Consider the following 26,347-nt stretch of genomic DNA (forward strand, 5'->3'; position numbering starts at 1 on the left):
GCTTCCTTCCATGAAACCAATTTTCTATCCATTTAGCTGTCTCCTTGGATCCCATGCGATCTATCCTTCCAGAGCAGCCTACCACGCGGAACCTTGTTGAATGCTTTGCTGAAGTCCGTATGTACCAAATCGACAGCTCTGCCCTCCTCAACCTTTTTGGTCACGTCTCCAAAAAGTTCAGATCTGTGAGACACGGCATTCCACATACAAAACCATGCTGACTATCCCTAATTTGCCCTTGCCCGTCCAAATGCCTGTATAACCGATCCCTCAGCATACTCTCTAATGACTTTCCAACTACAGATGTTAAGCTCACTGGCCTATAGTTCCCAGCATTTTCCCTGCAGCCCTTCTTGAATAGAGGCACAACATTTGCCACCCTCCAGTCTTCCAGCACCTCACCCATATTTAATGACGACTTGTAAATCTCAACCAGGGCTCCCGCAATTTCCTCTCTGGTTTCCCACAATGTGCTCGGATATATCTGATCTGGCCCTGGTGATTTGTCTACATTCATACACGATAGTACCTTCAGCATCTCTTCCACGGTAACACTGACTGCTCTCAAGACACTTCAATTGACTGCCCCAAGTTCCTCCGTCCTACTGTCTTTCTCCACGGTAAATATAGATGAGAACCTTGCCCATCTCCTGTGGCTCCACACAGTTAACCGCTTTCATTCCTGAGGGGTGCCACGCTCTCTCTAGTTATCCTTTTCGCCCTTACGTATTTATAATATCTCTTGGGCGTGTCCTTGTGTCCTTCACTAACTTTTCTTCAAGTAATGTCCTGTACATTTAATTACAGCACAACAGGAAAGCAGAGAGATTATTTTGGAAATTAAGACAATACCATGGTGGAACACTGAAAGCCTTTTAAATCAAAGCATAGAACAAAAAGAAATAATGAGTAAGCAACAACGGGACACTCAGGTAACGATTTTTTATTTGTTGTTCTTAAGAATTTCTATAATTACATTTTGATGCTATTTCCCTCTTTTTCTCTTCTATCCCTTATTTTAGCTTAGTTTAGAGGCCCTATGAGAGGGGGGTGCAAGGGGTACATCGTACCCAGGCCCGGGATCCAAAAGTGGGCCCGAGAGCGAAAGGAGAGGGGCCGGGAAATTCCTGAAATCTCAGAAAATGTTTGCATATATTTTGTGAAGACTAGCATTCACATTTTGTGTGAGCCTACATAGTTGTATATATCCAGCGGCGACCAGAAAGATGCTACGATTCTTTGGGCAACTAAGGAGATTACACACGACCATACAGGCGACACTATGGTGACATGTCGCGGGGTTAAGCTTGTATGGTCGTGAGTAGTCGCCCAAAGAGTCGTACCTAATTCTGGTCGCCGCTGGATTTTCAACATGTTGAAATTTTACAGCAACCTGCAACGAGCTATGACAGATGCCACAAGTTGCTGAAAAAGTTGTGTAAGTGGGACAGGCCCTTGAGTGTGTGTCTGAGTGTGTGTTTTAGTGGGAGGGTGAATTTTGTAAATGCGCAGTTGAAGCCATTCAATCTGTTGAACTTGTTAACAGAGTACAGACTTGGTGACCTGTTCCCAAATGTGTGTTAGCTTAAGAATACTATGAACAATTCCAGCCACAGTAGCTTCTGCCGAGAGGTCATTTAACAAACTCAAGCTGATTAAAAAATATTTAAGGTCTGCAATGTCTAAGGAACGTCTTGTGGATTTGGCCAAAAAGTATTGAATCAAACATTGCCAGAGCAATACATTTTCATGCTGTGATTCGAAATATTTTCACAAAAAAGGCCAGGAAACCTCTTTATTTAAGTAAATACTAAGCCTATCAACCTTCTTTTACTTTTTTACTAATAATGATGTCTTCTAATGATATAAAAGGATGTTTCAATGTGAATTCTTTCTCCTTATCTATATTGTAGCATAAACAAAGATGTTCAAAACCAATGTGCTATCTTCCTTCTGATCCTTTTATTTATTTATGTTTATCATGGACGGAGATTAGGAGCATAAGGCCTCAAATGCAGAAAATCAACAGAGCGCTCCATTCCACCCCTCTCTCATCTTCCATACCCCCTTTTTGGACTTACAAGCTTCAGCTCATGGCATAAAACCGTAGTGGTTAAAACAGGATGACTAATGGAGAAGGGAAGGGGGCCCAAAATAAACTTTGTACCCCTGATAAAATTCCTCTCAGAGGCCCTGCTTTGGCCCACTGAGTCCACACTGACCAGCGATCCCACACACTAACACTATCCTACACATACTAGGGATAATTTACATTTATACCAAGCCAATTAATCTACAAACCTGTACGTCTTTGGGAGGAAACTGAAGATCTTGGAGAAAACCCACGCAGTTCATGGGGAGAACGTACAAACTCCGTACAGACAAGCAGCCGTAGGAAGGATCGAACCCAGGTCTCTGGCGCTGTAAAGCAGTAGCTGTACCGCTACTCCACTGTGCCGCCCTAAATAGACAAAGGCCAAACAAAGGAATTAGGACATTTATTGCCACATACACCAATTGGTGCAGTGAAATCTGAGTTGCCATTGCAGCACACCAATAAAATAAACACAGCATTATAGAATTTAACATTAAACATAAAAAACATCCTCCCACAGCGGGATCAACGTTTCCCACTGTGAGGGAAGGCACTTGCTCCATGTTCACCCATGGTTGGGGCCTATTTGAGGCCTCCACAGTCGCCGCTACGGCAGCCTGATGTTTCAGGCCTTCCCGCCGGATGATGGAACTCCGGCGTCGCAAGAACACTATCAGCGGCTTGGAGTTTCGAAACGGCCGCTTTCTACCAGAGACCGCAGCTCCCGAAGTCCACAGGCCATGCTGGTCAGAGCTCCAACACTGCCGATCTCGGCGAAAGATCCCAGGCTCCGCGGTGTTTAAAGTCAGCGCCGCCTGCAGCTGGACGCTCTGCAACCACAGCTCCGCGATGTTGGAGTCGGCGGTCTTAGCACTCCAGAGCTTACCACACGGCGATTCTCGGTAAGGCATCCTATGGTGCTTCAGCGCTGCACCGCCGCCGAAGCTGAAGCTCTGGCCAGTCACCGGCAGGAAACTGTGAAACACATATAGATAAATGTGAGGTTATCCACTTTGGCGGCAAAAACAAGGGGGCAGATTATTATCTCAATGGGGTTAGGTTATGTAAGGGGAGGTGCAGCGAGACCTGGGCGTCCTTGTACACCGGTCACTGAAAGTTGGCTTACAGGTACAGCAGGCAGTGAAGAAAGCTAATGGAATGTTGGCCTTCATAACAAGAGGATATCAGTAGAGGAGTAAAGAGGTTCTACTGCATTTGTATAGGGCTCTGGTGAGACCACATCTGGAGTATTGTGTACAGTTTTGGTCTCCTAATTTGAGGAAGGACATCCTTGTGATTGAGGCAGTGCAGCGTAGGTTCACGAGATTGATCCCTGGGATGGCGGGACTGTCATATGAGGAAAGATTGAAAAGTCTAGGCTTGTCTTCACTGGAGTTTAGAAGGATGAGGGGTGAACTTATAGAAACATATAAAATTATAAAAGGACTGGACAAGCTAGATGCAGGAAAAATGTTCCCAATGTGGGGCGAGTCCATAACCAGGGGCCACAGTCTTAGAATAAAGAGGAGGTCATTTAAGACTGAGGTGAGAAAAAACATTTTCACCCAGATAGTTGTGAATTTATGGAATTCCCTGTTACAGAGGGCAGTGGAGGCCAAGTCACTGGATGGATTTAAGAGAGAGCTAGATAGAGCTCCAGGGGCTAGTGGAGTCAATGGATATGGGGAGAAGGCAGGCACGGGTTATTGATAGGGGACGATCAGCCATGATCACAATGAATGGCGGTGCTAGCTCGAAGAGCTGAATGGCCTCCTCCGGCACCTATTTTCTATGTTTCTACGAAACGCCGCTCCAGTCCAGTTGATAGGCCGCGAGGAGGGGGCGAAGATGCGGCTCGGAGGAAAGATGCATCCCCCACAAACAGTTTCCTCCTCTCCCCCCCCCCCTTCCCCCCACACCATAAAAAGACTAGAAGACCTCCAAAACAAAACTTTTGAACACAATAAAAATTAAAAAAATAAGATGAAAGGACGAACTGCTGCAGGCGGGGCAGCCATACTCAATGGCGCTACCAACACATTCTTGCTACTTCAGCTGTGATTTAGTTTAGTTTAGTATAGTTTAGTTTAGTTTAGTTTGAGATACAGTGTGGAAATAGGCCCTTTGGCTCACCGAATCCGCACCGACCAGCGACACAAGCACTATCCTACACACTAAGGACAATTTACCATTTTTTACCGAAGCCAATTGACCTACAAACCTGTATGTCTCTGGAATGTGGGAGGAAACCGGAGCACCTGGAGAAAACTCACACAGTCACAGAGAGAACATATAAACTCCAAACAGACAGCAGCCATAGTCAGGACTGAACTCGTGTCTCTGACACTGTATGGCAGCAACTCTACCGTGTGCCACCTTGTGTGCTTGTTGGGAAAGTATTGCAAATTCTAAATTATTCTAAAATTATTTTAGACCTGGGCTTTTGACAAACTGGTATGTTTCTCTGGCTATTTTGCTTGAATTCTGCATTTTTTAAAACTCTATCCAAGCAAACGTCAGTTGTGAAATGCAATTAAAATTTTTGAATTTTATGAATTACTTATGAAGCAAATATCTTAACTGCAGTTATTATTAGTTCTAGTCTCCTGTTTGCAGTTCACCATTAAATTGTATGTGAACAGGGGGTATTCTGTGGAGCAGCCCAGTTAGATGAAGCAAAATCATCAATCTCCGTCAACTGTGCTGCTTCTAAGTAAAATGACTTCTCTCAGTTGTAGCCCAATTTCAAACACATATGAGTCCATTGTGGAAAATAGTCATGCATTAAGCAGACACTCAGACCAATTGTCTGAATGTATACTCCTACTGGGAGCACACATTTGGAAAATTGACCTTTTTTGATTCGAAATGAATTGGTTAATGTTAGAAATGAAAATGTCAGGCAGGCACAGTAGGCATATGCTTTTCACGCTGGTTTAGGATTTAATGCTGAAACAGACCAGAGGGAATTATGCCTCATAGATAAACCCTGTCAAGGGAGTGCTTGGTGCTTATATTGTATGCAGCAAATTGAAAAAATCATATTCCTTAGCAACAGCCTCATTATTGTCAGCAGAGCAACTCACCAAAATATATAATAGTAATACAGTACGTCTAAGAGATTTGCATTTCTGCATATAGCCACTTTCATCATTTATAGCGATAACACTCTTACAAGTGTATCAAGACTATAAAATAATTATGATATCAATACACTGGAGTTTCTTTCACAGATTTGACTGGTAAAATTACAATTTCATGAACAATTTTATTAAAGATTCACAACAATAAATAATATAATAAAATAAAGTCTCTACTGTACATACTTCTGTATATGGAAATTGTCAAGCCTGTTTGTCCTGGTTACCGATATTAACTTGCAGCTTTAAGAAACTGTTTAGTCGTACAATATACATGGATTCAAACTCTTGAGAGTCATAAGGAAGTAGCCCCATAAATAGTGGATGCATTAGTGATAATTTTTCAAAACTCTTTAGATTCTGGAGTAGTTCCTGAGGATTTGTAGGGTAGCTAATGTAACCCCACTTTTTAAAAATGGAGGGAGAGAGAAATCGGGGAATTACAGACCAGTTAGTCTAAGATCGGTAATGGGTAAAATGCTGGAGTCAGTTATTAAATATGGGATAGCAGCACATTTGGAAAGTGGTGAATTAATTGGACAAAGTCAGCATGGATTTAGGAAAGGTAAATCATGTTTGACGAATCTTATAGAATTTTTCGAGGATGTAACTAGTAGAGTGGATAAGGGAGAACCAGTGGATGTGTTATATCTGGACTTTCAGAAGGCTTTTGACAAGGTCCCACATAAGAGATTAGTATGCAAACTTAAAGCACATGGTATTGGGGGTTCAGTATTGATGTGGATAGGGAACTGGCTGGCAGACAGGATGCAAAGAGTAGGAGTAAACGGGTCCTTTTCAGAATGGCAGGCAGTGACTAGTGGGGTACCGCAAGACTCAGTGCTGGGACACCAGCTATTTACAATATATATTAATGATCTGGATGAGGGAATTGAATGCAACATCTCCAAGTTTGTGGATGACATGAAGCTGGGGGGCAGTGTTAGCTGTGAGGAGGATGCTAGTAGGCTACAGGTGACCTGGATAGGTTGGGTGAGTGGGCAAATACATGGCAGATGCAGTATAATGTGGATAAATGTGAGGTTATCCACTTTGGTGGCAAAAACAGGAAAGTTGACTATTATCTGAATGGTGGCCGATTAAGAAAAGGGGAGATGCAACGAGACCTGGGTGTCATGGTACACCAGTAATTGAAAGTAGGCATGCAGGTGCAGCAGGCAGTGAAGAATGCGAGTGGTATGTTAGCATTCATAGCAAAATGATTTGAGTATAAGAGCAGTGAGGTTCTACTGCACTTGTACAGGGCCTTGGTGAGACCACACCTAGAGTATTGTGTACAGTTTTGGTCTCCTAATCTGAGGAAAGACATTCTTGCCATAGAGGGAGTATAGAGAAGGTTCACCAGACTGATTCCTGGGATGGCAGGACTTTCATATGAAGAAAGACTGGATAGACTCGGCTTGTACTCGCTAGAATTTAGAAGATTGAGGGGGGATCTTATAGAAACTTATAACATTCTTAAGGGGTTGGACAGGCTAGATGCAGGAAGATTATTCCCGATGTTGGGGAAGTCCAGAACAAGGGGTCACAGTTTAAGGATAAGAGGGAAGTCTTTTAGGACCGAGATGAAAAAATCATTTTTTACACAGAGAGTGGTGAATCTGTGGAATTCTCTGCCACAGAAGGTAGTTGAGGCCAGCTCATTGGCTATATTTAAGAGGGAGTTAGATTCCCTTGTGGCTAAAGGGATCAGGGGGTATGGAGAGAAGGCAGGTATGGAATACTGAGTTGTATGATCAGCCATGATCATATTGAATGGCGGTGCAGGCTCGAAGGGCCAAATGGCCTACTCCTGCACCTATTTTCTATTGTTCTATCTTTCTATGTTTGTATCACTGATGAAAGTTTGAACATTTGGTGAACCTGCACAACTGGCTTTTAATGCTGTAATATTTAATATATTACCCTAGTTTTTGTTTTTAAACCATGTGGATAACTTTATGTTTCTCAGTTGGAAATGTCTTTTGACTTTCATCTGCGCAAATTGCCCGATGTCTGGAAACATAGAAACATCGAAAATAGGTACAGGAGGAGCCCATTTGGCCCTTCGAGCCAGCACCGCCATTCATTGTGATCATGGCTGATCGTCCCCAATCAATAACCCATGCCTGCCTTCTCCCCATATCCCTTGATTCCACTAGCCCCTAGAGCTCTATCTAACTCTCTCTTAAATCCATCCCGTGACTTCGCCTCCACTGCCCTCTGTGGCAGGGAATTCCACAAATTCACAACTCTCTGGGTGAAAAAGTTTTTTCTCAGTCTTAAATGGCATCCCCTTTATTCTAAGACTGTGGCCCCTGGTTCTGGACTCGCCCAACATTGGGAACTGGACAAGATGGTGGCGCCTGTCGGCAGCGGCCTCTGCAGTCCATCTGTCTTTTTTTTCCTTTTGTCCTGTTAAGTGGATCTCTTGGTTTTAGTGTTTATATTATTTTTAGCTGTGTATATGTGTGTGTGGGGGGGGGGGTTGGTGGGGGAAACCTTTTAATGTTTTGCCTGTACGGGGACCTGACTTTTTCTTTGTCGAGTCTCCCTTGTTATTGAGCCTAACATCGTGGAGCTGGCGGACTCCAACCGGAATCGACCTGGGGCTCCAGGAATGGGCACAGAGAACGGGGAAGAGATAAGGCTTTTGCCTTCCATCACAGTTTGTGTTTAAGTTGCTTTCCATCGCAGGTGTTTGTGTGTAATTGTGTAATTGTGTGTTTTGTTATTTTTGTTTGTATTATGACTGCAGAAACTTAATTTCGTTTGAACTTATGTTCAAAATTTAAACTTTCAGAATTTAAATTCTGATTCTAATAATAATAATAATAAATTTTATTTATAGGGCGCCTTTCAGACATCTCAAGGACACCTTACATAGATTAACAGGAATATAAACATATAATCAGAATAAAATAAATAATAAAGACATCACAGAAACACAAATTAAAAACAGAATTCAGTCCAAAAACAAAAAATCAAAAACACAATGTGAAGAGAGAGCAGCGGCAGCTAAAGCGCGCCAGCGTCCATTCTCCCTTCACGGCAGCCATCTTGGACAAAGACTAACAGGATTACCATACAGACAAAAAATCATCCCCCCAACAATGGATACCACTGTGGGGGAAGGCACAATGTCCAGTCCCCAACCCCAGGTTCACCCCAAAGTCAGGCCTATTGAGGCCACCGCAATTGCCTCTACGGAGGCCCGATGTTCCTGGCTGTTCTCACCGGGTGGTGTTGCCCCGGCGTCGGGAGAGTCCTCTCAGCGGCTGGGCCACCTGGAACGGCCGCTTTCTAGCTGGAAACCGCGGCTTCCGAAGCCGACAAGGCCGCGCCGGTTTGGAGCTCCCAGGCTCCCGATGTTAAAGACGGCGCCGCCCGCTCCTCTCTGCAGACCCGCAGCCCGGAGGTGTTGAACACGGCGGTCACAGCTCACCGGAGCTCCAGCGCGGCGACCCAGGCAAGGCATCGCCCGCTCCGCTCCACGATAGCGCTTCAGCGCTGTGCCGCCACCGAGGCCGAGGTGCTGGGCGGTCCTCGCCAGGAAACGGCGCTCCAAGCCCGCTGGTAGGCCATGAGGACGGGTCGACGGGCAGCCCGGAGAAAAAAGCTGCCTCACCGACCAGGTAGGGACCTAGAAGTAAAATTGACCCCTACCCCTACCCCTACCCCCCACATTAAAAAGTCCATATCTCCAAACATCACTAAAAACTTTTAAAAAAGCGAATTAAAACGGACGGCTGCTGACTAGCAGCCCTTCCCCAAGATGGCTCCTCCTCCTCGATTTTTCCTGCATCTAGATTGTCCAGTCCTTTTATAATTTTATATGTTTCTATAAGTTTCTATAAGATATCCCCTCATCCTTCTAAACTCCAGTGAATACAAGCCTCATCTTTTCAATCTTATTTCTCCTATGGAGATATGATTGAAATGTATTGCACTCACAGGAAATTTGCACACCATATTAATTGGAGTTGTTCATAAATTAACTTTGCACGCTTACAATAATCTCAGTAAGATCTGAACAACCAGGGTTGAAGACTTGATCACTGGCGGTTTCTACTAGTCACTTGTCACCACTTGGAATAACAAGCATTGATAATTACCCTCTGTTTTCGGTTATCTAGCCAATTAAGTGAGACATTGCCTGAATTAAAGCAAGCCTTATAATAACAGTTTGCAGATGATACAAAGGTGGATGGTATTGAAGATAGTGGAGATAGTTGTCAAATATTACAGCAGATCTTGATCAGTTGGCCAAGTGGCCTGAGGAATGGTTGATGGAATGTGAAGTGTTGCATTATGGAAAGTTTAAAACGGGCAGAGCCTACACAGGGAATGGCAGGGCTCTGGGGAGTCATAGAGCCATAGAGTGATACAATGTGGAAACAGGCCCTTCGGTCCAACTTGCCTAAACTGGCTAACAATGTCCCAGCTACCCTAGTCCTACTTGTTTGCGTTTGGTCCATAACCCTGTACTATCCGTGTACCTGTACAACTGTTTCTTAAACGATGGGATAGTCTCAGCCTGAACTACCTACTCTGGCAGCTTGTTCCATACACAAAGGGCAAAGGACAAAGGACATTTTTTGTCACATACACCAATTGGTGCAGTGAAATTTGAGTTACCATGCAGCACATATATAAGATAACACAACACTTTAGAATTTAACATAAAACATTTTTAAAAATCCCCCCACAGTGGAATCAACGTTTCCCACTGTGAGGGAAGGCACCAAAGTCCAGTCCTCTTCCTCTGTTCACCTGTGGTCGGGGCCTATTGAGGCCTCCGCAGTCGCCGCTATGGGCCCGATGTTTAAGGCCCTCGAACGGAAGAACACTCTCAGTGGCCCAGAGATTCCGAAACGGCCGCTTCCTACTGTAGCTTCCGAAGTCCACAGGCCAAGCTGGGCAGAGATTCAACGCTGGCGACCACGGCGAGATATCCCAGGGTTCCGCGATGTTAAAATCAGCGCTGTCCGTGGCTGGAATGTCAATGCCGCCAGCGGCTGGAAGCTCCGCAGACCACAGCTCCACGATGTTCAAAGTCGGCAGTCCCAGCATTCCGGAGCTCCAACACGGCGACCCCGGTAAGGCATCACTCGCTCCGCGATTTTTTTCGGCGACTTGCCGGCACCCGTCATAGTCGCAGCAGGTCGCCCAGAAAAAGCTACGACTGTTTGGGCGATTATTCACGACCACACAGGCGTCACCTCGCAACATGTGAAAGCATGTGACAGAATTGTAATTAAATGCTTAGAAATTCATCCTCCATTGGCACAATCAATGTGTTATTTATGATCAAGAAGGAACTGCAAATGCTGGAAAATCGAAGGTAGACAAAAATGCTTGAGAAACTGAGCGGGTGAGGCAGCATCTATGGAGCGAAGGAAATAGGCAACGTTTCAGGTCGAAACCCTTCTTCAGACTGCTATGTGCTATTTAATTCTCTGATATTTCATTTTATTGAAGTTAATAAAGATGAATTATCCTTGTCTCTCCTTGTCCAATACTCCCTTAAAAATGACCACTGATTTAATTGTGCTTCAAATGATCAAACCCAAAGATGTAAAGTCCTCTTCTTGTAAATTGATAGTTATGGAGCCATTTTTATATCTTGTACATCCCAGAGTCTTAAAAGAGTAGTTGTCCAGATCACAAATTCCTTAATAACCCTTTTACAAAGTGCTATACATCCTTGTTCCTGTGGATTGGAAGGTAGCAAATGTGACCCCTGCTATTTAATAAGAAAAATAACTGGGAACTACTGGCCGTTTAGCCCCATGTCAGTTGTATGGAAATTGCTGAAATCTGTTGTGAAGGATATGCTAAGTAGTCGGCCATTTAGGACAGGGATGAAGAGAAATGTCTTCATTGTGATAGAAGATCAGCTATTATCTTGACGAATGGCAGAATAGGTTCAAAGGGTTGGACTTCAGCTCCTGTTCAGATCTCCTCATGACAGAGTGATGTTAAATTTAAACCCCAGTTCATTTTACATAGTCTGATTAATAATTGCTCAGTGGAGCAACGGTAGTGTTGGTGCCTTATAGCGGGTTCGATCCTGACTAAAGGTGCTTTCTGTACGGAGTTTGTACGTTCTCCCTGTGACTGCATGGGTTTTCTCCGGGTGCTCTGGTTTCCTCCCACATTCCAAAGACATGCAGATTTGTAGGTTAATTGACTTCCATAAATGTATTCTGGTATGTGGAATGCAAAACTGGGATAACAGGTGATTGGTGGGCTATATAGACTTGGTGGGCCGAAAGATGTGTTTCCACGCTGCAGAGTTAAACTAAACTAAACAGCAAAACCTTTCTATGATATTGTCAGGTGTTCTTGATAAATATCCATCAAGAAATGTTGATTGCGGATGATCCAAGCTTCATCTTGCCATTGAGTTTGTACCCTTCTCAATGAATTAATTTCAAAATCATGTTTTATCATATTTATTTAATAATTTAATTTTTTCATCACAACCAAAAAATTAAACTGTGTCTTTGCAAATTCATCTGTTTCATTTCCCTAGATTATGTTTTCCCACACTGTTCCTCAGTTGCTCTACTTTAAGAACGATTGTTTGTTCCAATGACAATTTATATTCATCGATCTTTTCAAATTGACTGCTGTAGCTTGATTGCAATTCACATGAACCATCCAAGTGTCCAACCTGTATTTTAGTTTATTGTCACATGTACCGAGGTACAGTGAAAAGCTTTTGTTGCGTGCTAACCAGTCAGCGGAAATACTATACATGTTTACAATTGAGCCATTCACAGTGTACAGATACATGATAAAAGGAATAACATTTCTTTCTTTTAAAATCTTTTTATTAGCTTTCTTTCCAAAAACAAAAACAAAACAAAAAACAAAACAAAAAGAATAATGATAAACATACCAATGATATTGATACATAGGGATCATGATTACATTAATAACAGGTATAACCTAAATATGAGTCCAGTATCAAAATACACATTGAATATAGACCTCCTGGTCTCTATGTAAATATTGTTAAATGTTTAAAAGAAAACTTATATATGTAAAAAAAAAAGAGAAAAAGAAAAAAAGAGAAAAAAGGAGGAAACAAAACCCCCCTGTTTGTCTTCAAGTCCGTTCCACCTTATAAAGGTAAAATAGTTTTTATAACGGTTGGAGAGGGAGCAATTTATGTTTTATGAAAATGTTAAATAAATCTTCCCCAAGTCTTATCAAATTTAACCAAGGGTTCAACAATGTCACTCCTGTATTTTTTCTAAATTTAAACATGATATCGTTTCAGAGTACCAATGAAGTGTGGTCGGAGGATTAGAAACATAGAAACATAGAAAATAGGTGCAGGAGTAGGCCATTCGGCCCTTCGAGCCTGCACCGCCATTCAATATGATCATGGCTGATCATCCAACTCAGTATCCTGTACCTGCCTTGAAGGCTACTCTACCCTTTTAGAGTCTTTCCACTTAAATAAAATAGATCTTCTGGCAATTAACGTGGTAAAAGCAATCAGCCGATGGGCGGATGGGACAAATGAATAGAATCTAACATTGGTAGCCCAAAAATTGCAGTAATAGGATGAGGTTGTAAATCAATACCTAAAACTGCAGAAATAGTATCAAAGATTTCTTTCCATTATTTTTCCAAAAGTGGGCTGAACCAAAACATATGGGTCAGTCAGGCCACTTCAGAGTTACATCTGTCACAGGTAGGATTTATATCACCATAAAATCGAGCTAACTTATCATATTTACTCTGAACTCTGAACTCTGGGAACATATTTACTCTGAACATATGAACTCTGTGAACCACCTTGAATTGTATCAGAGCGTGTCTTGCACACATTGAAGAGGTATTGACTAATTGTAGAATCCTCTCCCATTTCTCTATAGATAAAGACATTTGGAGTTCTCTTTCCCAGTCATTCTTAATTTTATCAAATATATCTATTTGTAATTTCAAAATCAACTCATAAATAGTCATTATTAATCCTTTCTGATAAGGGTTCAAATGCGACATTTTTCCCCAAGATTTCGGTTTGATGTGGCAACGGAAAAAAGGGTAGAGTAGCCTTCAAAAAATGCCTAATTTGTAAATATCTAAAAAAGTGTGAATAAGGTAAATTATATTTATTGGAGAGTTGTTCGAAAGACATAAAACAACCATCTAAAATCAAATCACGAAAAGCTACTAATCCTTTCCTCTTCCATAACAGAAAGGCTTGATCAGTACTAGAAGGTTGGAAGAGAAAATTAGATATAATAGGACTCGATAAGTTAAAATCATTCTATCCAAAAAACTTACGAAATTGAAACCATATTCAAAATGTATGTCTTATTATTGGGTTGGTCGTATATTTATTCAATCTCGTAATTGTAAAAGGTAACGAGGCCCCTAGAATAGAAGCCAATGATAGCCCTTGTATAGAATCACGTTCAAGATTTATCCATCCTGAGCATTGGGTATCTTCTAAATCGTTTGTCCAAAACTTTAAATAACGAACATTAACTGCCCAATAGTAGAATCTAAGGTTCGGCAGTGCCAAGCCACCGTCTTTTTTTGATTTATGGAAGTATTTTTTACTTAGTCTGGAATTTTTATTCTGCCATATATATGAAGACATTTTGGAATCAATAATATCAAAGAAAGATTTGGCAATAAAAATTGGTTTCATCTGAAATAAATACAAAAATTTAGGTAAGATAAACATTTTAATAGCATTGATTCGGCCGATTAGAGATAAGGACATTGGTGACCATTTAGTAAACTGTTGTTTGATATGGTCAATTAAAGGCGTAAAATTCACTTTAAATAAATCTTTGTGTTTCTTAGTAATCTTAATTAGATCCTTTATTTGTCGTTACCTGCAGTCATACATACAATAATAAACAACAGAACAGACAGTAAACACAAATTAACATCCACCACAGTGAGTCCACCAAACACCTCCTCACTGTGATGGAGGCAAAAATCTTAGGGCTGCTGTCTCTTCCCTCCTCTTCTCCCTCTGCGCTGAGGCGATACCCCACCGGGCGATGGTAAGTCAGTCCCACGGCTCACCGAGCTCCACGAACGGGCCGGATCAAACTCCGTGGCCCGGGGTTGGTCGAAGCTGCCGCCCTCCAGTCCAGCGGACGCAGCTGTTGACGATGTCGTCCACTGGCCCGCGGCCGAACCCCGGACTCAAGCCGCCGCCGCCAGAACGCCATCTCAGCCACCGGAGCACCATTCCAGCCCCGAGCCGGGTCGCCCTCACGTGAGCGCCGTTCCACCCTCGAGCCAGGCCGCCCTCACGGGAGCGTCAGCCCCGCGCCAGGCCGCCCTCACGGGAGCGCTGTTACCCTCGAGCTGGGCCGCCCTCACGGGAGCGCCGTTACCCTCGAGCCAGGCCGCCCTCATGGGAGCGCCGTTACCCTTGAGCCGGGCCGCCCTCACGGGAGCGTCTCAGCCCCTCACGGGAGCGCCGTTCCAGCCCCGAGCCGGGCCGCCCTCACAGGAGCGAGCCCAGGGCATGTTCTGACAGGCTCTGCCTCCGGAGCCTCGAGGTCGCCAGCTCCGCCATTAGGCCTCAGCACAGACGGAGGTAGAGAAGGGGGATACGGCAAGAAAGTCGCATTCCCCCGAAGGGAGAGACAGAAAGCCCTGTTTCAACCCCCCCCCCCCCCCCACATAACACAAACCTAAAAACCAAAAACTTAACTAAACAAGACGAAAAACACAACACAAAAAAGTAAAAACAAACGGACTGCAGGCGAGCCGCAGCCGTTCACCAGCGCCGCCACTTCCGGAATAAGTAAATACCTAAATAAGTAAAACTCGGTAGTCAATCTAAGTGGAAACTGTCCATAAATCGAAACTAGATTGTTTAATGGAAAATGCTCACTCTTACTAAGATTTAGTTTATAACCAGAGAAACTACTAAATTGATTAAGTAATGCTACTATTGCCGGAATAGATTTCTCAAGGTTAGAAATGAATAATAACAGATCATCTGCATAAAGAGATAGCTGATGTGTCTTATTCCTGCGGACAATACCAACAATATAAGGGATTCCCTAATAGCAGTGGTCAAAGGTTCCAAAGCAATATCAAACAGTAAAGGACTTAAAGGACAGCCCTGTCTAGTATCTCGAAATAGCCTGAAAAAAGGGGATCTCTGATTATTGGTAAGTACAGAAGCCTGAGGTATATGATATATCAGCTTGATCCAAGAAATAAACTTTGGACCAATCTTACATTTTTCAAGTGCATTAAATAAGTATTCCAATCCTACTCTATCAAACGCCTTCTCGGCATCGTGAAATGACACATTCTGGAGTTTTATTTAACGCTGTATAGACGATATTCATTGATCTCCTAACGTTAAAGTATGAGTAACGATTTTTAATAAAACCTGTCTGATCTTCAGAAATAATTTGCGGTAAAATATTTTCCAATCTCATAGCTAATATTTTGGAAAGAATTTTGGAATCTACATTTAACAGTGATATAGGTCTATATGATGTCACTTTAGTAGGGTCTTTATCTTTTTTAAGAATTAAAGAAATAGATGCTTCATAAAAGGATTGTGGTAATCTATTCATTAAAAAGGTTTCTATAAAAAGCTTACATAGCCAGGGAAACAATAAACTTGAAAAATACTTTAAAAATTCTACTGTAAACCCATATAAACCAGGAGCTTTACCAGAATTCATTGAAAGGATTGCTTTCTGTATTTCTTCTTCCGTGATGGGTTCATCTAACAACAGAGACTAATTTTGTAGTAAATTTGGCAAGTTCAGTTTCTTTAAAAACTCATGCATTATATTGGAATCAGGAGGAAATTCTGATTGGTATAGGGAGGTATAAAATTCCTGAAAGGATTTATTAATTTTGTCATGGTCTACAGTTAGTGTACCATCCCGTTTACTCACTTTAGTAATCTGACGTTTGGCCGACACCGCTTTCAACTGATTAGCGAGTAATTTACCAGATTTTTCGCCATGTATATAAAATTGACTTTTGGTTTTAAGTAGCTGTTTCTCAATCGGTGAAGCTCAGTGCTGGGACCGCAGCTATTTACAATATGAATTAATGATTTAGATGAAGGAATTAAAATTAACATAAGCAAATTTGCAGATGACATAAAGATGGGTGGCAGTGTGAACTATGAAGAGGATGCTATGAGGAAGCAGGGTGACTTGGGCAGGTTGGGCAGATGCATGGCGGATGCAGTGTAATGTGGGTAAATGTGAGGTTATCCACTTTAATGGCAAAAACAGAAAGGCAGATTATTATCTGAATGGTGTCAGGTTAGGAAAAGGGGAAGTACAATGAGACCTGAGTGTCCTTGTACATCAGTCACATAAAGTAAGCATGCATGTACAGCAAGCAGTGAAGAAAGCTAATTGGTCTTCATAATGAGAGGAGTTGAGTATAGGAGCAAAGAGGTTTAGCAGATGTACAGGGCCCTGGTGAGACCACACGTGGAGTATTGTGTGCAGTTTTGGTCTCCTAATTTGAGGAAGGACATCCCTGCTATTGAGGGAGTACAGCATAGGTTCACAAGGTTAATTCCTGGGATGGCGGGACTGTCATATGATTAAAGAATGGAGTGACTGGGCTTGTATTCACTGGAATGTAGAAGGATGAGAGGGTATCTTATAGAAACATATAACATTATTAATGCATTGGACACACTAGATGCAGGAAACATGTTCCCGATGTTGGGGGAGTCCAGAACCAGGGGCACAATTCAAGAATAAGGGGTAGGCCATTTAGAACTGAGATGAGAAAAAACCTTTTTACAGAGAGTTGTGAATTTGTGGAATTCTCTGCCTCAGAAGGCAGTGGAGGCCGATTCACTGGATGCATTCAAAAGAGAGTTAGAAACATAGAAAATAGGTGCAGGAGTAGGCCATTCGGCCCTTCGAGACTGCACCACCATTCAATATGATCATGGCTGATGGTTAGATAGAGCTCTTAGGGATAGCGGAATCAAGGGATATGGGGAGAAGGCAGGCAGATGATAGTGGATGATCAGCCATGATCACATTAAATGGCGGTGCTGGCTCGAAGAGCCGAATGGCCTACTCCTGCACCTATTATCTATTTATCTATGTATCTATGTAGACTTCATGGAAATTTGATTCCAAATTAAAATTAATAAACTTGATTAAAGGTTTTCACTCTTATGTTATTAGTCTGTCAAATAAATGGTGCATCTGATGTGAAATGGCATTTTAAATCTTCTTTTTGTATTGAAATTATAAATAATATATTAGATATGCAAATTTCTCTCTTTATTAAATGTGACTTTCAGCTAATACTAAATAATGCAACAATTTCATTCTTTGTTTAGTGCACAATTTTAAATGTTTGCTGCAAAACAATCAGTTAACTTCAACCATTGAAAATGCTAATTCATTATGGAATGCAAAATCAGAAGTCTTTTAATGTTTATTCTTCATTAATTTCATTGCCACAAATGAATAGCTTCGCCTTTATGCAATGGCAGAAATCACACTCCTGAGTAAGAGAGTTTTTTGACTTAAGTCCCATTCCTGAGCTTGACCACTTAATTATGAGTGCTCTTACATAGTGCTCCTTGAGTGGCTTTTTATCAGAGATATCTTTATTCGGAAATCTATTAGACTGAATTTTAATTCTATCTTATTTTTAGTTTAGTTTAGTTTAGTTTTAGTTTAGAGATACAGCACGGAAGCAAGCCCTTCGGCCCACTGTGTCCGGGCCGACCAGCAATCCCTGCACATTAACATTATCCTACACCCACTAGGGACAGTGTTTACATTTTTACCAAGCCAATTAACCTACAAACCTGTACGTTTTTGGATTGTGGGAGGAAACCAAACATCTCGGAGTAAACCCACGCAGGTCACGGGGAGAAGGTACAAACTCCGTATGGACAGCACCCGTAATCGGGATCAAACCCGGGTCTCTGGCACTGCATTCACAGTAGGGCAGCAACTCTTCCGCTGTGCCACCGTGACTGGGTTGGTGTAAAATATTCCATGGCATTTGTTGAAAAATTAAGGAAGCCTTTGTTTTGCTTGGAGTCAGCAAGCCCAGCTCTCCCTATCACATGGATGTTCACCACCCTTCCCTCATCTCAGCTAAATCCTTAGAGCTTCCTGTATGGTTCATTCTCTTGGGACTTGGACAAACCATTTTGATTTGACTTACTGCAATCCAGCTTCAAATGCCACCCCTATAGCACTCTGCCCAATTCAGGTGGGCTACTGATTGGTGGCATGTGGATGAGGTGAGGGAGTTAAAATAGCCAGTGCCACTTGGAATTTTTACCCCCACTGATCCCTACCTAAAACCCACAAGATTAATTTTCAACTTTAAAGCTAATGCTTCAAACTTCTTGCCAATTCTCATCTTCTGTACAATACAAAGGAACGAATGGAAAATTATATCATTTATATTGGTTTTACAAAGAGTCATTGAGTCTATATATCGTTGAAACAGGCCATTTGGCCCAACTTGTCCATGTGATTTAGATGCATCATCTACATTCTGTAAGTCTCAACTGCATGTGTTTGGCCCATATTTCTCTAAACCTTTGTTAACCATGTATTTGTCCATATGTGTTATAAATGTGGTTATAGTACCTATCTCAACTACCCGCTCTGGCAGCACAATGCATATATCCACCATCCTCTGAGTAAAAAAGTTGCCTCTCAGGTTCCTATTAAATCATTTCCCTCTCACCTTAACCTATATCCTCTGGTTCTTCATTCCCCTATTTAGGGTAAAGGACTGAGTTCATTCACCCTATTTATTCCCCATGTGTTTTTATACACCTCTATAAGATCAGCCTCCTGCCCAACCTCTCCCTGCAGTTCAGGCCCTCGAGTCCTGGCAACATCTCTGGAAATATTTTCTCTTCTCTTCCCAGGTTAATGACCACCTTCCTATAGCTGGGTGACCAAAACTGAGCGCAATGCTCTAAATGTGGAGGAAGGAACTGCAGATGATGGTTTACACCGAAGATAGACACAAAATGCTGGAATAACTCAGCGGGAAAGCAGCATCTCTGGATAGAAGGAATAGGTGACGATTTGAGTCGAGACTTGAAACGTCACCCATTCCTTCTAAGCAGAAATGCTGCCTGTCCCGCTGAGTTACTCCAGCATTTTGTATCTATCTTCACTCTAAATGCAGCCTCAACAACATGTTGTGCTAGTCTGATTTTGCCACGCATCTCTCTAAAACCATTGCCCAAGTTTGATTTTCTCATGGAGCCACAGTTTCTCACATGTAAGTTAGATAAGATGATAAAGGGCCACTACCAATTTATGGATCAAAAAATAATTTGGTTGAGTGTTTGATTAATAGCTTAACCTTGGCCATTTAATTGATGTAGTTAACTGGGCCATTGTCTTGTTTGTGACTTGATTCCAATTTTCCAATTGACTCAGATTTTACCATCGACAGCAAAGCAACAGTGTTCACCACTGACTTTTTAAAAAGCAGCAATTGAAATAATATTCTTAAAACAAAGAACAAAATGAAGATCAGATCCTCTATGAAATTAAGTTTGATGCTTAAACAAATGAACCAAACTGAAGTATAAAATTCTAACATAAAATGACAGACACTAGAAATGTATCTAATTTTATTCCCTTGGCTGACTGAGTAATTAATAACACACCAGAGCATTACATGTTTAGGACCTTTTGATGTGCAAGTAGCTTGCAAATCATTAAAATCCTCATCAGATCAATAAGTTCTGAGGCCATCGCTGGAGAAAGTAGCCCTACACCACATCTTCTGGACTTTTACTTTTCACTGTGGATGGCAGGCTCCAGACATTATCCATTTCCTGGTGGAATATTGGTGAACACCCATCATCTTCCTTATTTCCATAGGTTTATAAGGTTCTGGTGCATTCCACCGTGTCTATGCCAGCTCATAAAGCAATCTCTTCAATCCCACTCCCCCACTTACTTTCATGTAGATATTCTCTCTCACACATACCCAGTAACAAGCCCTAATGCACGCACCAGCTATCTACACTCGGGTCAGTTTACAGCGGTCAAAAATCTACCAGCATGCTTTTAAAACATGGGAGGCATTCCATGCAGTCATAGAGGGAATGTGCAAATTTGGCATGAATGGAATGAGAGGTCAGAAATTAACATAGGTTACCTGCACTATTGTTACATCATTTCAATAGCAAAATCTGGGCCTTCATCCTTTTGGGCTGGGAATGTGATTCAATAAATGCATTAGACTCATACAGCATGAAAACAAGCATATTGGCCCAACTTGGCCATGCCTAACAAGATGCCCACTCTACACTAGTGCAACCTGCCAGCGTTGCCCCATATACCTCTAAACTGTTCCTGTCCAAATGTTGTTTAAATGCTACTATAGTACCTGCCTCAACTACCACCTCTGGCAGCTTGTTTCATATACCCACCATCCTCTGTGTGAAGAAGATGCCTTGGGTGCCTATTCAAATCTTTCCCCTCTCACCTTAAACCTACAGTATGCCCCTGGTTCCCAATTCCACTTCTCAGGCTAAAAGTGTGCATTCACAGTGCATTCAGAAAGTATTCAGAACCCTTCACTTTTTCCACATGTTGTTATGTCACAGCCTTATTCTGACATGTATTAAATGGATTTTGTTATCATCAATCTACACACAATACCCCATAATAAAAAAGCAAAACCTTTGCAAAGTAATTAAAAATAAATAACTGAAATATCACATTTACATAAGTATTCAGACCCTTTGCTATGACACTCAAAATTGAGCTTCAGCGCATTCTGTTTCCATTGATTATCGTTGAGAAGTTTCTACAACTTGATTGGAGTCCACCAGTGGTAAATTAAATTGATTGCACATGATTTGGAAAGGCACACACCTGTCTATATAACACACACCTGTCTATATAACACACACCTGTCTATATAAGGCTCCACAGTTGACAGTGCATGTCAGGGCAAAAACCAAGTCATGAAGACGAAGGAATTGTCCGTAGACCTTCGAGACAGAATTATGTCGAGACACAAATCTGGGGGAGGGTATAAAACAATTTCTGCAGCATTGCAGGTCCCGAAGAGCACAGTGGCCTCCGTCATTCTTAAATGGAAGAACTTTGGAACCACCAGGACTCTTCATAGAGCTGGCCGATATAAACCACAAACAGTAATGGGCACAGCACTGATCTCTGAGGCACACCACTTGCGTCTTGGACAACTTCAGACACTTAAGATACTGCTCTTCCCATTATATAAAGCCTCTGCAGTCCATCTGTCTTTTTTTAATTCTTTTGTCCCGTTGAGTGTATAGTTTATAGTGCTTTTTCTAGTTGTTTTTAACTGTGTATGTGTGGGGGGTGGGGGAACTTTTAAATCTCTTCCCTGTACGGGGGACCCGACCTTTTCTCTGTCGGGTCTCCGTTGTCGTTGGGGCCTAGCACCGTGGAGCGGCCTCCAACAGGAATGACCTGGGGGCTCCAGTTGCGGAGCCTGCGGACTCCCCATCGTGGAGCTGGCCGGCTTCGGAGCGTGGAGAGCTGTGGTGGTGCGCAGCTGCGACCTGACTCTGGAGCTCAGGGGCTCCAACCGCAGGCCCTGAGGATGGTAACATCGGTCCCATGTGGGAGACCGCTTTTCGGAGCTCTCGCAATGGCAACTTCTCCCGCCCGAATTTTGCGGGGTTGAAAATGACCTGGAGCAGGGCCTTACATCGCCCGGCGCAGCTTTAACAGCCGTGGGGCTTGCTAGCGTCTGCAGTGGGCTCCAACGTCAAGACCCGGAGCGCGGCCTCGCATCACCCGGTGCGGCCTTATTGGCCACGGGACTTACTATCGCCCGCCGGGGGCTTTGACTTTGACATCGGAAGAAGAATGGAGAGCAGGGGAGAGACAAGACTTTGCCTTCCAACACAGTGAGGAGGAGCTTCACTGTGATGGATGTTTGTGTAAATTGTGTTGGTGTGTGGCTTGGTTCTTTCTTGTTGTATGACTGCAGAAACCAAATTTCGTTTGAAGTTCATTTGAGGTTCAAATTACAATAAACGGTATTGTATTGTATTGTATTGTAACCTGTCCCATCCATGTACCTGTCTAACAGTTTCTTAAATGTTGGAATAGTCCCTGCATCAACTACCTCCTCTGGCAGCTTGTTCCATACATCCGCCACCCTTTGTTTGAAAAAGTTACCCCTCAGATTCCTGTTAAATCGTTTCACCTAAAACCTGTGTCCTCTGGTCCTCGATTCCCCTACTCCGGGCAAGAGACTCTGAGCATCTACCTAATCTATTCCTCGCATGATTTTATATACCTCTCTAGAAGATCACCCCTCATCCTCCTGCGCTCCAATTATAAAGTCCCGGCCTACTTGACCCGAAACATCACCCATTCCTTCGCTCCCGAGATGCTTCCTGTCCCGCTGAGTTACTCCAGCTTTTTGTGTCTATCTTCGGTTTAAACAAGCATCTGCAGTTCCTTCCTAAACCTTTCTCTACAGCTCACATCCTCTAGATCTGGCTACATTCTTGCAAATCTTATCTGTACCTTTTCCAACTTGACAACATCTTTCCTATAACATGGTGCCCAGAACTGAACACAATACTCCAAATGCAACCTCACCAATGTCTTATCCAACTGCAACATGACCTCCCAACTTCTATAATCGATACTGGCTGATGTAGGCCAATGAGCCAAAAGCCTTTTTGACTACCCTATCTACCTGCGACTCCACCTGCACTTGCACTCCTTGATCCCTCTGCTCTACAACATTACCCAGAGCCCGACCATTCAATGTGTAGGTCCTGCCCATGTTGCAACACCTCATATTTTGCTGTTTTACATTCCATCAACCATTCCTCGGCCCCCTCCCTAGTCAATCAAGATCTCGCTGCAATTTTTCACAACAATCTTCACTATCTGCAAAACCACCCACTTGTGTACTTGCTAATCTTGCCCTGTATGTTCTGGTCCAAATGATTGTTATAGATGACAAACAATAATGGGCTCAGCACCGAACCCTGAGGCACATCACTAGTCATAGGCCTCCAGTCCGAGAAGCAAACATCCACCATCACCCTCTGCTTCCTTCCACAAAGCCAATTTTCTATCCATTCAGCTATCTCTCCTTGGATACCATGCGATCTAACCTTCCAGAACAGCCTACCATGCGGAACTTTGTCGAATGCTTTGCTGAAGTCCATAAGTACATTTACAGCTCGGCCCTCATCGACCTTTTTGGTCACATCTTCAAAAAACCCAATCATATTTGTGAGACACAACCTCTCATGTACAAACCCATGCTGACTATCCCTTGTCCGCCTAAATGCCTGTATATCCTATCCTTCAGAATACTCTCTAGTAACTTTCCAACTGCAGATGTTAAGCTCACAAGCCTATAGTTCCCAGCATTTTCCCTGCAGCCCTTCTTGAAAAAAGGCACAACATTTGCCACCCTCCAGTCTTCCAGCATCTCTCCTGTATTTAAGGACGACTCGTAAATTTCAACCAGGGCTCCCGCAATTTCCTCTCTGGGTTCCTGCAATGTCCTCGGATATATCTGATCGGGCTCTGAAGAATTGTCTACCTTCATACACAATAGTATCTTCAGCACCTCTTCAACTGTAGCACTGACTGCTCCTGTCTTTCTCCTCGGTGAATACAAAGGAGAAATATTCACTGAGGACCTTGTCCATCTCCTGTGGCTCCACACAGAGATGACCGCATTGATTCCCAATCTCTACAGAGTCAGAGTGATACTGTGTGGAAACAGGCCCTTCGGCCCAACTTGCCCACACCGGCTAACATGTCGCAGCTCCATTAGTCCCACCTGCCCGCATTTGGTCCATATCCCTCCAATCCTGTCCTATCCAGAGTAGGTGAATCGAGGACCAGAGGACATAAGTTTAAGGTGAAGGGGAAAAGATTTAATAGGACTCTGAGGGGTAACTTTTATAGCTGCCAGAGGAGGTAGTTGAGGCTGGGACTATCACATCGTTTAAGAAACAGTTGGATAGGTACATGGGTAGGACAGTTTTGGAGGGATATGGACCAAGCGCAGGCAAATGGGACTAATATAGCTGGGACATCGTTGGCCGCTGTGGGCGAGTTGGCCAGTGTGGGCAGAAGGGCCTGTTTCCACACTGTATCACTCCATGACTCTATATGACACAATTTCTTAATTGCAAAACCATGCTGACTATCCCTGATATGCCCCTGTCTATTGAAATGTATATGTATCTTATTCCTTGGAATACTCTCCAGTGACTTGCCTACTAGTGATATCCGGGTCACTGGTCTATAGTTCCTCTGCTTTTCCTGGCAGCTTTTCTTAAATAGAGGCACAACATTAGCCACCCTCCAGTCCCCTGGCACCTCACCGGTGTCGAATGATCATTCATATATCTCAGCCAGGGTGCCTTAATTTTCATCTCCAGCTTTCCACATTGTCCTCGGTTATATCTGAACAGGGTCGGGAGATTTATCTACCTTCCTCAAGACTGTACCAAGTAACCCCATCTTCATGTCTTTATGGTAAAAACAGAAGAGAAATACTAATTGAAGACTTTACCCATCTCCTGTGGTTCCTCACAGAGATGACCGCTTTGGTTTCTGAGAGGCCTATTTGTTCTGTACTGCTGTAGATTTGGGAGCAACAGCAGCAGGAGTTAAGCAAGAGATACGACTGATTGGCTCTAGCCCAAGTGGGAGGAGAGAGGTGAGTCAGTGCGGGGAAAACAGTTGAAAACTGAGGAATTTGGTTTGTAAATTGGTAAATCAGGCAATTTATCAGTCAATTTAAGCAAGACGGCTCTTAGCGAGCGGCAGTGAGTGAGCGGCCTTGTGAGGGAAGTGTGAGTCTTTGGCTCGAGAGTCTTAGGAGAGGAGACCACGCAATACGCTTGAGAGGTAGAGACGAAAGAAGGAGATGTCAGGTAAGCTGATTCAGTGCGATGCTTGCAGTATGTGGGAGGTCAAGGACACCGCTGGTGCCTCTGGCTGCTACAAATGCGAGAAGTGCGTCCAGGTAGAGCTCCTGAAGGGCTGTGTTGGGGAACTGGAGAAGCAAGTGGATGACCTCCGGTTCGTCCGAGAAACGGAGTCGTTCCTCGACAAGTCCTACAGTACGATTGTTACACCTAAGGTACTGGAAGAGAGAAGGTGGGAGACAGTGAGAACGGGAGGGAAGCATGGAATGCCAACGTCCCCGGGTGTTGTACCTCTTGTGAACAGGTTCACCCACTTAGAAGCTGTCGGGACAGAAGAGGTGTTTACACTGGGCGGCGGACTGGCTTGTGATGCGAATAGGGCTGTTGAGCCAAAACCAAAAAGGCCTAAGGCAGGCAACGCCATTGTAGTGGGAGACTCCATTGTGAGAGGTACGGACAGGGGTTTCTGCGGCAACAGACGGGATGCGAGGATGGTGTGCTGCCTTCCTGGTGCCAGAATCCAGGATGTCACGGACAGAGTGCAGAAAATCCTCAAAGGCGAAGGTGAACATCCGGAAGTGGTAGTGCATGTCGGCACAAACGATGTCGGAAAGAAGGGTATGAATATTCTGCAGCGTGACTTTAGAGAGCTCGGAAAAATGCTGAAAAGCAGGACCTCCAGGGTTGTTATCTCCGGTTTGCTTCCAGTTCCTCGTGCTGGCGAGAGCAGGAACAGGGAGATACGGGACCTGAACGTGTGGCTGAGGAACTGGTGCACGGGGCAGGGATTTAGATTCTTAGATCACTGGGATCTGTTTTGGGGTAAGGGGGAACTATACAAAAGGGACGGATTGCATCTTAACAGGTGTGGGACCAGCATTCTGGCAGGCAGGTTTGCCACTGCTACACGGGTGGTTTTAAACTGAATAAGGGGGGTGGGGTGTCAAATGGGATAGTGGAGGATGGAGTTAAAGGGAAAGGTTTTCTTAAATGTGTGAGCGTAGAGACAGAGGGGTGTAAAATGAGGGTAGAAGCAATAGGTAGCAAGGTGAAAAGTAAAAGTGGCAGGCAGACAAAACCAGGGCAAAAATCAGAAAGGGCCACATTTCAACATAATTGTATAAGGGGTAAGAGTGTTGTAAAAACAAGCCTGAAGGCTTTGTGTCTCAATGCAAGGAGCATTCGTAATAAGGT

The 26,347-nt window shown here is 43.3% G+C and overlaps 1 protein-coding gene across 1 annotated transcript in view; it reads left to right on the forward strand.

Annotated features, from left to right (window-relative positions):
- The window catches only part of ppp1r3a (protein phosphatase 1 regulatory subunit 3A), a 92,130-nt gene that overhangs the window by 58,180 nt on the left and 7,603 nt on the right, over nt 1–26,347 (forward strand). The window contains exon 3 of the mRNA XM_033038341.1: nt 808–932. Within this exon, the coding sequence (XP_032894232.1) occupies nt 808–932 (125 nt within the window). The remainder of the gene's footprint in view (nt 1–807; nt 933–26,347) is intronic.

The sequence above is a fragment of the Amblyraja radiata genome, chromosome 19, assembly GCF_010909765.2.
Source record: "Amblyraja radiata isolate CabotCenter1 chromosome 19, sAmbRad1.1.pri, whole genome shotgun sequence".
Lineage (NCBI taxonomy): Eukaryota > Metazoa > Chordata > Chondrichthyes > Rajiformes > Rajidae > Amblyraja > Amblyraja radiata.